General features: G+C 39.1%; 1 protein-coding gene across 1 annotated transcript; it reads left to right on the plus strand.

Annotated features, from left to right (window-relative positions):
* Positions 1-49: 49 nt before the first annotated feature.
* atp6ap1b (ATPase H+ transporting accessory protein 1b) lies at positions 50-11,383 on the plus strand. The gene is made up of 10 exons (XM_053644290.1): positions 50-307; positions 2,310-2,436; positions 3,007-3,081; positions 4,847-5,037; positions 6,015-6,046; positions 6,160-6,245; positions 7,570-7,811; positions 7,901-7,951; positions 8,072-8,309; positions 9,427-11,383. Exons 1-10 carry the CDS (start codon positions 180-182, stop codon positions 9,631-9,633), a joined length of 1,377 nt encoding a protein of 458 aa, XP_053500265.1. The 5' UTR covers positions 50-179; the 3' UTR covers positions 9,634-11,383.
* Positions 11,384-12,796: the final 1,413 nt, after the last annotated feature.

Consider the following 12,796-nt stretch of genomic DNA (forward strand, 5'->3'; position numbering starts at 1 on the left):
CCTCAGCAGACGCTCATGTGACAGTCGCTGTGAATCCCAAATAGAACCTCGCCCCCTTTATAGGCGCACTACATAGGCTAGGACACAATGGCTTTTCTGCCCTAGATAGCGCACGAGCTGTCACAGCGATTTGAGATTAAACCCCGGTATTGGTTGAGGCACTCACGTGACTTGATGTGATGATGGCGGAAGTTAGTAGTCGGTCTGGATGTGCCTTAGCAATGGCGAAGTTTGCAGTTTTATTTGTATTTTCTTTATTATGTACCTGCAAGGCACAAGTGCCTTTAATCATGTGGACCAGTGATGGGTAGGTTTTGTATTTTAAATGTTTAATTTAATCCTGTTTGAACGAGTTTTACATCGTTTCAGTTTGATCTGCCAGCAATAACAGCCACAGCCACGCATAAAATACTATCTATAAACTATTAACCAGCTAAGGTTTACTGGCTCACATCTGTCTTCAGTATAACTGTCTTCATTATTGTAAATATAGAAATATTTAACTTTTGTGTTTATGCTCATATTAAAGGTTGATGGACTTCTTCTGAACCATATACAAAGCTAGTATCCATTTGGTATCCTAAAAGTATCCATATTTAATATGTGATGATAAATTTATTCACTACTTGTACTTGTAAATTTGTTGTACCTACGTGTATACTATTATCTCCTACCTAACCTGTTCTTTATTGTTGTAACTGACAGTCATTGTGTTGTCTTGGTTAAACCTAGCATTAGTTGGCATTATTAGTCAAACAGTAATAACTGTGCTAAAAAGGGGTGAGAAATATGGAGTTAAAAAAATCACTACATTAAAACAACTTCACGATACTTATCAAGATATATTTATTATTTATAATTTAGCTGAGGTTTTGGTAACAAGTGCCACTACATACTCACTCACTCACTTTTTGCAGGAAATAATAAAAGGACTGATAAAAGCACAGAAACAACAGCAATACTTAAGATGTAAACTGTATCATGATGTTATTACACAACAATATTGATATATATCATCATATTGCCCAGCCATAGTGCTAAAACTAAATCTAGATTAAAATATGGCTTAGTGGGTAGCACGTTCTCCTCACACCTCCAGGGTCGGGGGTTCGATTCCCACCGTGGCCCTGTGTGTGCGCGCGAAGTTTGCATGTTCTCCCCGTGCTGCGGGGGTTTCCTCCGGGTACTCCGGTTTCCTCCCCCAGTCCAAAGACATGCATGGTAGACTGATTGGCATGTCCAAAGTGTCCGTAGTGTACGAATGTATGTTATTGTGCCCTGCGATGGATTGGCACCCTGTCCAGGGTGTACCCCGCCTCATGCCCGATTTATCCTGGGATAGGCTCCAGGTTCCCCCGTGACCCTGATATAGAAGACGGATGGACGTATGGACAATATGTAATCGTGTTACATGGGATACCGATATAATACTTGAGATAGATATCCATGGCGATAGTGGCCTGAGACGCTAGATTGGTGATAGATTATTATTCATATAGCTTCTGGTATGATTTGTTTTATGATTGACGCAACCTAGGTCTTGCACGAAAAGATAGGACATTGACGGTCTTCAAGCTGCCACCTCCAGGATGTTTTATTTGACATAAATATATAATAATATTTATGATTGCAGAAAGTTGCCTTGGTTACTATGAGGAGCAGTTGTAATATTGGTATAAAAGTTTGAACAGCAGTGTTGCAGTTTGGAAAATGATCGTTCAGAGTCTTTTCTTTATTCCAAAATATTACGTAATGGGCTGCTGAATGGCGGAATTGGTCGTGCTGTCTGGGTTGGAAGGACTGCCTACAGAACGAGGTGGGATGGTGGAGCACACAGTATTGTTGAATCCAGCGCTCTGAATCCATCATGACACTAACCACTATGATAAAGTGGTTACTGAAGATGAATGAATGAATAAACGAACTGTTTAATAGGCAGCTGCCTATGGGGTTGTTATTAAGTCTTTCTGGGGATGGGCTTAACATACAGCCAGCATCTGAGAGTTACTCTACGAAGACATTTCAGGTCTCCTCAGTTCCATGCCTTCTCAAAATGAAATTCAAAAACGTTAACCAATGCATGTTCTCAGCAGGCTTCTCCTGAGAAATGTTAAGGATTATAGTATGTAAGCTTAACTGGGAAATATGTGCTGACTCTGAAAATACTGACCACACCCATAATACTCTTCGTGGCATAATTAATTTCATTAATGTTAACATGTCATATCGATCACCACTAGGCGAGTATGAAATGAAAATAATATGAAAAAATGACATGTCTCTTGTCTAAATGCTGCTTGTGTATGTAGGTACACTTTGCCAACCCGGCTTGAAGCAACAGCTGGTGAGATTGTCTCCGGTGCGAAGTTGGCGTCCTATCTGAACTCAGCCTTGACGACTTCGCCACACAACGTGCTGCTGTTTTTACAGGACGAGGTGAGAACAGCGATCCTGACTCAATTCAGTCTGGTCCTCTCAGTGTAGTGTGACATTGAGCCACAGACTCACTTCCTCTTAGAGTTTCCATAGGTTAGGACACTCCAGAATTGTCACACATTGTTTTTTTTTAGAGGAACTGGACTATAACGACTGAGAGTATTACGTAACAATGGAATAATTAAAGTCAGTTCCACCTCATACCACAGTGCTGTAAAAATTTTCAAATCTGATTGGTTTCTATAACAGCAGCTCGGACAAATCAAAGGTTTATATATTAATGCACTTGTTCGAACACGTTGTTGTTTCTATAGTAACAGCTAATTCACAAAGAAATGTATGCAATCTAAGTAACATCTGTAATTGTTCATATGATGAAGTAGATGTTTCTTTAGCATTTTGGAAGGAGTCTACAGTTTGCAGCAGTCAGAGGTGGTTAAACTGAATGATTTGTATAGGATCACATAACTGATTTTAGGCACAAAATGTAGTGAACGAGAGTGTAGTTGTCAAACTTGCACAGCTTCCCATCTTTAACACTTTTAATGTTTCTTGTGCTCCTCTGTGCAGTTAAGCATGGATGATTTCACAGCATACGGCGGGGTGTACGGCAACAAGAAAGACAGCGTCTTTGTAAACTTGGAGGTGAGGCTGAATTTTGTCCCGTGTCTAAATATGCGCTTAAAACATTTAAACGAACCTGCATCTCATATTGTTTCTGAACGTTTTTGAAACACTTGTTTACTGTCAAAGGGATTAGTAAGGCCAGGTCTTCCAATTCCAATAAATTAGTAATTATAAATGTACATCATATTGTAAATGTCAACATAAATGCTATATGGATACATTAGGAGTTTGGTCATATACTGCTTGTTTTCAAAGTGGGGGCCGCCAGGGGGCGCCCGCAGGGCATCGACAATTTGGTGTGAAAAATAAATAAACGTATGTTTTCTCTTTCTCACTCTCAGACACACACACACAATAAATTCCTAATGTGATGTAAGATGTAATTATTAATAAAAAAAAGGGGGATATATTCAGAAGTCTGTCTTTTTAATGTGTTTTAAAGACATCTTGTAAAATGGGGGCCTCGGTCAAATTTTAATGCCATTTGGGGGGCCTTGCCCTGGAAAAGTTTGGGAACCACTGATATAGTGTATTATCAATATTGGAGTTATATTGTAGTTACATTGTTAATGCCATGCTATACAGGTATAAATCAAATCATTAAAATCAGTTATGATTCAGTCATATACAAAAATAAACATGACATTGCTTTATTAGTATTATATTGTGAACATTTCAGCCCTAGGATGCATTTTAAGTTATGAAGGGAAAAAATCTTGCCATTAACAGTACAGTGCTGTGAAAAGGTATTTGCCCCATCCTGGTTTCTTCTGTTTTTGTGTATATCGCATACTAAATCTCCAAACAAATTACAACATAAAACAAAGGTAACCTGAGTAAACACAGTTTTTATTTATCTATTATTATTATTTTTATTGAAGCAAAAAAAGTTATCAAACACCTATCACCAATGTGAAAAACTAATTTCCCCCTCAAACTTAGAATCTGATTGTGCCACCTTTAGCAGCAATAACTGCAACCAAACACTTCTGATAACTGGAGATCAGTCTTTCACTTACTTCTAGGACTAGGATTTACTCCTAGGCTTTGGCTCATTGTCTTGCTGCACAATCCAGCCGCGCTTGAGTTTCAACTTACGGACTGAAAACCGGACATTCTCCTTTAGGATTTTCTGGTAGAGAGCAGAATTCATGTTTCCCTCAATTACTGCAAGTTGCCCAGGTGCTTCCCCAAACCATCACACTTCCACCACTATGCTTGACCGTAGGTATGATGTTCTTTTTGTGGAATTCAGTGTTTGGTTATGGCAGATGTAACAGATCCCTGTCTTCCAATCAGTTCCACTTTCGACTCATCAATCCACAGAACATTCTCCCAAAAGGTTTGAGGATCATCAAGGTGTGTTTTGGCGAAATTCAGACGAGCCTTAATGTTCTTCTGGGTTAGCAGTGGTTTTCACCTCGTCACTCTTCCATGGACGCCATTTTTGCCCAGTGTCTTTCTGATGGTGGAAGTCATGAAAAGTGATTGATGCAAGAGAGGCCTGTAGTTCCTTTGATGTTGTCTTTGGCTCTTTTGTGACTTCCTAGTTGAGTCGTTCCTATGTTCTTGGATTAATTGTGGAAGGTCGGCCATTTCTGGGAAGGTTCACTACTGTGCAGAGTTTTTTCCATTTTGAGATAACGGCTCTCACTGTGGTTCTTTGGAGTCCCAGAGCCTTTGAAATAGCTTTGTAACAATTCCCAGACTGATGTATTTCAATCACCGTCTTCCACCTTCTTTCAACTTTTCTTTCCATTCTTTATTTTTGTTTGCACTCCAGTCCGCACTGCAGGCCTCCACCCCCATGGTGCTTCCGGCTCTGGCCTGGACTGCAGCCGAATCTGTGGTGGAAATCTTCCGGCAAGAGCTCAGACTTCCTGCAGTCAACATTGCACCATCAGAACTCGGCCAGCTTCAGCTGAACACAGCAAAGCCTTCTCTACTGGTCATCAGGCTCCCATACACCACTGGGTAAAGCACAGTATTCATGAGAGATTTAACTTTTAGCACTTAGTTAATTGTCTGAGATATTATGTTTTGTGCATTTCTGAAGAGTTGTTCTTTGCCCTGTGATTTGGGATTTGGCCTGGTATAAAAATTCTCAAAACTTTTCTTGAGGAACAATAAAGTTCATCCATCCATCCATCCATAAAAATATGTATAAGTACAGCTTACATACAGTTGTGCCCAAAAGTTTGCATACCCCTTGAAGAATCTGCTAAATGTATTGCATACACTTTTTTAAATTTAGTATTTTGTCTTCTGGGAGACATGCAGCTACCTTATTTAACATCTGAAGCGTAGTACTAAATGGGGGAATAAAAGATATTCAATTCAAAATATCAATTTACACCGATCATCTTGTTAAAAAGTTTACATCCCCCTTAATGTATCGTGTTGCCTTCTTGAGCATCAGTGAACGTTTACACCTCATATAATAGTCGTGTACGAGTCCCTCAGTTGTCCTCAGTGTGAAAAGATAGATCTCAACATTGTATAGCCGCTATTGAAAAGGGGTCAAATATGCAGAAGATGCTGGTAAAACAAAGAATGTGCAGGACCTGGAGGATTTTTCTGAAGAACAGTGGGCAGTTTAACTGCTCAGGACAAACAAGGGACTCATGAACAACTATCACAAAACATAAACACAGTCGTTGATCATCCAGGTAACAACACACAGTATTAAGAATCAAGGGTGTGTAAACTTTTGAACAGGGTAATTTTTATAAATTCAGCTATTATCTTGTCTTGTGGACTATATGTAAATATCTGTTATGTGAAATAGCTTATTCAGGCTAGGACTAAATAAAAAAAAAAAACATGGGATTTTTATGATCCTCTTATTTTGTTAACAGTATTGAGATTTAGCAGATTCTGCAAGGGGTATGCAAACTTTTGGGCACAACTGTATAGATGATTTATTTATTCATGTTTGCTATGTTTCACAGTGCCCAATCAAAAGAGCTTCTTAGGAAAAATGGTGAGTTATCATCTACTTTTTTTGAATATATGTAGTTTGTGTGTGTGTGTGTGTGTGTGTGTGTGTGTGTGTGTGTGTGTTGTCTGTAGTCACTAATTTCCATCTGTTGGTAGATGAGACCATTGGATACGTCCTGACTATACTGCGAGCTCAGAGTGTGCCTTACACCGCTGTTTACACCGGCCTGAGACCTTCTCATGTAAGGCAGCACCACACAGATCACTAGCTTGACAACGCCATCATTCAAATTCAACTGCATGCTGTAGATCACAAATGTTCACTTTTACTTTTACACTTTTTAAGGTGCACTCCTAAATGCATGCACACACACATCTTATACTCTGAATGCAAGCATTAGTTTAAATTCACTGATATGTTGGCAGACCAAAAAGATTTATTAAAAGCATGAACATTTGAATAATTATTAGTGACATTAGGCTACAGTTTGCTGACAGGACACGGGCTGAACGGCGATGCATGGTGGACCATTAGGAGGTAGTTTATAACATCACAATGCGTTAGCGTCGTTAACAAATAACTGCCTATCACTAACATTACATGGAGCATAAAGTTAGCTGGTTTCACGGACAAACATAATGAAATCAAACGAACATAATGAAAAGGGGCTGTCTTTCAGGTGCGTCGCCAAATTCCAGGTGTTTCCTCGCTTTGTTTGAAATGAACAATAGCATCGGTCGCACACCGGAAACCAATACTAGCTTTCCTCTCTTTTCATCTGAACGAGTCGGGGCGGAGCTAAACTTGTCGCCATTTCTGTAGTTCTTCCCGTGTACTTGTAGGCGTTCTTCTTCACCACTTGTGGACCGACTAAAACACTTACACGTATTTGCTGCCCACATCACTTCCGGTGAGAATTGCAACCACGGGACCTTCATTACCCTCGGCACCCCGCTACTCCAGAAAAACAAGTACCGTCACATTTTAAGAATGTTGGTACCGAAGTTTCGGTTCTTGTGACGTCCCTAGTCTTCAGTCTACAGCAAAAGCAACTGAATTGGCCTTGCCGTTCCAATAGTTTCAGAAGGGACTGTATATTTTGATCGGCTATGAGCAAGACTGAGGAACCTCAAAGGGGAACCCATCCTTTGCTGAGTGACACCAGATAGTGTGACTAGGAATCATTACTCATAACTCCTTCTAAAGTGTATATAAAGTCAAACAGTACTGTGTATTGAAATGATGTTGTGAATAAGAGTCCTGAGATGAAAACCGGACAGTATTTCTGATGAGAGCAGAAGCTCTTAGAAAGTACAAATCTACAGTTTAACACTAATATTGGTTTTTCTTTTTTTATGACCTTATAAATAACAATAAGGTCATAATAAATTAAAAGTTATAATGAAATGTTTACTATGCCATTCCTCATTGTTTTCTCAGTCTGAGTAACATATTAAAACCCTTGCTACGGGAGTTGGAATCATGCCCGTTAAAAAAAACTTTACACACCAACCCAAGTTTACCTTCCTGTTTATTAGACTCACATCATCTTGCCTCATCCATAGGTAATTCAGGACACATCCATGGCTTGGGACTTAACAGGACGCTCGCTGCTGCAGGCACCATCGGTACCAGACGTCAAACCTCCAGTGACTTTCAACAGTACTGAAGGAAAGCCTTGTATTCTGTTCTGGGCTGATAAACTAAATATCAGCTACAACGGGGGAGACTTTTTTGATTTAGGCTCTCTTACTTTCAATGGCTCGGTCTCCCTGGAAGGTTCTCTCTGTAATGAGACCATTTCCAGGTGAGCGTTTTATCTAGAAGTGAATAGAATCATCTTTCATTTGTTTTTTGACAAAACGTTTAGATGGTGATGTATTTTTTTCGTTTCAGACTTGTACTGAATTATCAAAACGTTCTGAGTTTCCGCTCCTTCCAGCTTATGTGAGTATTCGTGTTAGAATGTTTCCTAGTGTACTTTTAAGTATTATTGGTTAAGAATTTTTTTTTGTGAGGTAAATAAAAATGTATGTAGTAGTGAAACATCTCTGGTTCAACCTCCAGCTTCACGATACGCAAGACCTTCTTCCCTGTTTCGGCTCGTTACTGGGCGGTCATGGAGCAGGTGGAGCTGAACTACGACGGCCAGACGGCCATCTTCAACGCCAGCCGTGGAATCTATTCTCCTGCCGAGTATTCCTTCCACTGTCAGAAAGTGAGCAGTGCTCAGAGCCCCCTGCTGGTGCCACGGGATATGACCGACAACGCCACCCACTGGAGTGTCCTCTTCACTGACTTCCAGGTACCTTCATACTTTGCATCAGCACTGTTCAAATATGTCTTACGTGATCAGTGCCCAGTGCGAGCACTAAAGTGTTATATTCAAATGACTGCTGAATTCCGACAGTCAGATTCACTCTTTGTCTGTCATACGGGGCATAGGCGAGGTCATGCTTTGTCCAAGCAGTGTCTGTCAAAATGGACTGTAGATGCAATCGTTCATGCCTATTAGGGCAGTGGTCTCCGGATCCCTCCTCAGGTTTGAAGTCATTCAACCAGGAGTGTGTCTACTTCATGGCAAGCCCTATGAGGGGTCCCTTTCAGATATTTGTGCAGCCGCATCATGGGCATCAACCTGCACATTTGCAAGATTTTATTGGGTTAATGTGGTCTCACACAACCCACAAGCCATTTTTCCTCTGGCTTCATAGCCTTTTTTAAAGAGCATGTAGAACTTCATGACCTTGTTGGTATTACTCATCCAGGTGCTTAAAGCACCGCCTCTGGCAGTCAGTAGAAATGAAATGGAACGATGGTTACGTATGTAACCGCGGTTCTGTGAATTTTCAGATGACCGCCAGAGCTTGGCAGTCACTCGAAATATTCGCGAGAAGAATGCTAAGAGGTCACATCCGGGGTGAGCATGCCTTTAGGGGCATACGTCACCCAGACCAAAGGTGACTTTGTTGATACAGACATTTGACCGGCACGTACACGTAATGGACTTCCCGGTGCTTAAAGCACCGCCTCTGGCGGTTCATAGAACCGCGGTTACATCGTTATTCTTAATTCAGTGTTGAACAGCTAAACTAGTATTCTTACGGGGAAAGCATAACCTGCAGCACGAATGCATTATGAAATAAAAATAATAAAACGAGTTCAGTGTTTTGTGCCTTTATAGCTAACTTTGTCATTACTGGCCAAGAATGAGCTGAAGTTAATGAAGTTACCTGGCTAGCTGCTAAACTAATGTGGATAAACTTTATCATAACACGCATCCCCAATTTTAGTCGAACGTTCTTGCAATTCAGAAACCTGGATTTTAAACACTGTTCTTTTGCTTCACCACAGAAATAGTTGACATTAAAACCCCCCCCATCACGTATCCATGTACGTAACGAATGTCCTTTTAAAACCAGATCCAGGGCTTCAACGTGACTGGGGATTTCTCGTACGCCAGCGACTGTGCCAGCTTCTTCACGCCGGGAATCTGGATGGGGCTGCTTACTTCTCTGCTCATGGTTTTCATCCTCACCTATGGCCTGCACATGATTATGCAGCTGCGCACCATGGACCGCTTTGACGATCCTAAAGGCCCTAGCATTTCAGTGCCTCAGAACGAGTAATTCGCAACTAAAGTATGCCTTCCGGTTTTATTTTTATTGTGTTTGTCCTGACCTAGATTAGAAACCTGTTTTCATTCCAGAAGTTCCAGATTGTAGAGCTCGCTCACTATGCGAGGTGTTCGTCCTGTAGTCAGGACTACAACCTTGTGCTGTTTCAGGTACGGAATTAGTTTAGCAGTTTGTGGTTTTGCTGACACCTCCCTCCCCCCGCCCAACGATTTTGTAACATTTGTTTCACAGTTATGCAGTTTCCTTATCATGTACTTTCCTGAAGAAACAGTACTTCTCCTTAAGTATTAACACCACTAATAGACAAAAAAAAATACAGATCAGTTGTTTTTATTCAGCTGTTGCCATACTGACATTGAATGTCTTGTACAATGCTAAACCTGCTATGTGTATTTGATACAGATGCGGTACTTGCCAAAAATGCCATATGTACTACTGAAGTGTCCTTGAACAGTTATAATTTTAAACATATTTTAATACCAAAGCAAAAACAAAAGCCTGTGGTTTATTCATTAATATCTATGAACTGCTGTGCCATAGGGTTAATTCTTTCCTAAATCTCTCACATTCTCACCCAACATCCCTGAGTTTATAGCTGTGTATGTGACAACAATATGTGAATAATAGAACCGGTTAGGGTGTGCTGTTATAGGAAAATGAAAACAATGGTAGGATGCATTACCACCCCAAAGTTGATTATCGTCGTATAACATCACATCCCAAAATATTTTATTCATTTCATACCACAACAGTTTGCTAACGGATTTTTTTTTTTTTACATTATTAAAGAATGGCACATACTTAATGGAAACATTTTCTTTTTTTGTCACTTAGTTAGCACCAGGCTCTCTTTTTTTTTTTTCTTTCTTTCTTTCTTTCAATTAATGACAGAAAAAATAATGCAGCTGGTCATGTTTTACAAGACACTGTAAAGTACTCCATCCTGAACACTTTCCCATGTCAGAAAGGTTACAGCTTTACCTCTGACTTTTACGTAGTACTGACACTGGAGACTCCTTCCAGAACTGCTAAATAAATATCTATCATTCATTTTACATTTTTCTTTTTTTAAAAAAAAATCTGTTTATATGGAGCATCTGCCATACAAGTCCTTGTGTAAATTGTTACTATTGAAACGATAATGTATGACCCATGCATTAATATAAACCTGTGATTTGCCTTGCAGCTGACACTACTGTCAGAGCTGCTGTTCTAGAAAATTAATCAACGCTGCCGTGTAAACCGCAATATTCAACAGTAAAATACTTTTAATGTGGAGATTCAGTGTAATCTTTCTTGACGTTTAAATGCCACAGAGGACTGAACTGTTGTCCCAAATGTTTACACATTTGTTCTGTTAAAATGCAGTCCAGTGCTAAGTTACTAGTAAACATTATTTTAGTTATAAAAATGTAGAAATTTACGGTATATAGTAATGAATAAAATTTTCGGATTTTATGTAACTCATGGATTTCATTTTCTTACAATTAAATATGATCAAGATTGTTCTTGTCTTATTTAAAAAATAAATAAATGAACAGGTCATGCTTAAGAATATTCTCATGGTAACTCCAGAACGCGCTGCCTGCGTCATTATCGTCACCGTTGCTGGATGTGTAATTGAAAGAAAACTTGGCAATAATTTAAAGCTTATATGTATATGTGTGCCGTTTAAAGTGCTACCATTATGTGGACATGGACAAAAGAAATATGCTTATGAAATAAATATATTTATAAATGATTTTAGTCTATTTTGTTTGTTTGAAGTGATAATGGGAGAAAGTTTTGGGGGGCAGGAAGAAACACTGTGTGAATGATCTGGATTTCTGTGCCTCAGATATTATCTGACCTTCATTTAACTCAAAATAAACATACATTCATCTTCATATTTTAACATACAACACGTCTAAAATGACTGGAAACACCTGCCTCTAGTTACCAACGTTTCAAGAGGTCGTTTATTTACATCTCTTCACTGGACAGATATTTATATTCAAAGTAGATTATAAGCACACAGCATGAGGGTTTTGCTTAAGGGCAAAGTCCTGGTATTTGAGCACACAATCTAGTTTTGTGAACTACTAATCTTACTGACTTTATGGTTATGCAGTTTGAAGTGAAAACATCTGAGCAGAGAAGTCTCTATCATCTACACTAAGAGTACAAAACTGTACTTTTAATTGTTGCTAGAGTGGTACCCTTAGAATCTTATTAAAAAGGTAAGTAGAGTTTAGTATTTTTGTTCCCTGGGAGTGTGGAGGAGATGTTAAAGGGAGTATAATGGGTTTGGTGCTGCTTTAAATGATCGTGGGAAGTTCGACAGTCAGGTGGTCATCTTTGGAAAAAATTGAACCAAATAATAAGGATGTCTTAGAAAGGAAATGTGCCTACTTTCTGAATAAACACATCTGGACAGAGTAAAAACAAACCAAAACTCAATGAATATTATTTGAACATGATAATTAATACAAGAAGACAAACACAGTTTATTGGGTGAAGACTGCATGCTTGCAAGAATATATTTTAATGCAAATTTGGCTCTGTGTACACAATTTTCTTTTTCCAACATTCAATAAGCTTGCTTTGAACAAAGGAGGAAAAAACAATCACTTCTCAAAAGGAACAGATTCATTCTTAGATATTTATACAGCCTTATTTGATGCCGCCCAGATTACAGGATGATTGATTTTCTGATTTTAGTACTGCAATTTAAAACTGGAAGGATTTGAAGCGGTCATAAATGTTTATTATTTTTTGATTAATTTTGGTCTATGATATTGTTTTCACACTAATGATAATGAAGCTTTCCTGGAGAATTTGTTGGTTAATTGAAACAGGAATGATCTGTGAACATGAACGCTCCATGACACATCATGTATTGTATACTGTGTGTGACTGTGATTGTACAGTGACTGCATTTCAGTGGAATTACATTCACTTCTGGTGCAAAGTCTGCTTTTTTCAGAATTAAACACAATCAAAAAAGCGTAAGTGGTACCAGTTTCTGTATGTTGTGAAGTCTGGGTATTTTATTTGACACAGATTCACCCAGTGAAATGCAATGTGGTGTTCTGGACTGCTTTAAAAAAGTGTTCACTTTTTAACACATCACATTTCATTCTTAAATAAAACAATCCCCTGCTGATTATTTGTC

Source organism: Ictalurus furcatus, chromosome 15 (genome assembly GCF_023375685.1).
Source record: "Ictalurus furcatus strain D&B chromosome 15, Billie_1.0, whole genome shotgun sequence".
NCBI classification, from domain to species: domain Eukaryota; kingdom Metazoa; phylum Chordata; class Actinopteri; order Siluriformes; family Ictaluridae; genus Ictalurus; species Ictalurus furcatus.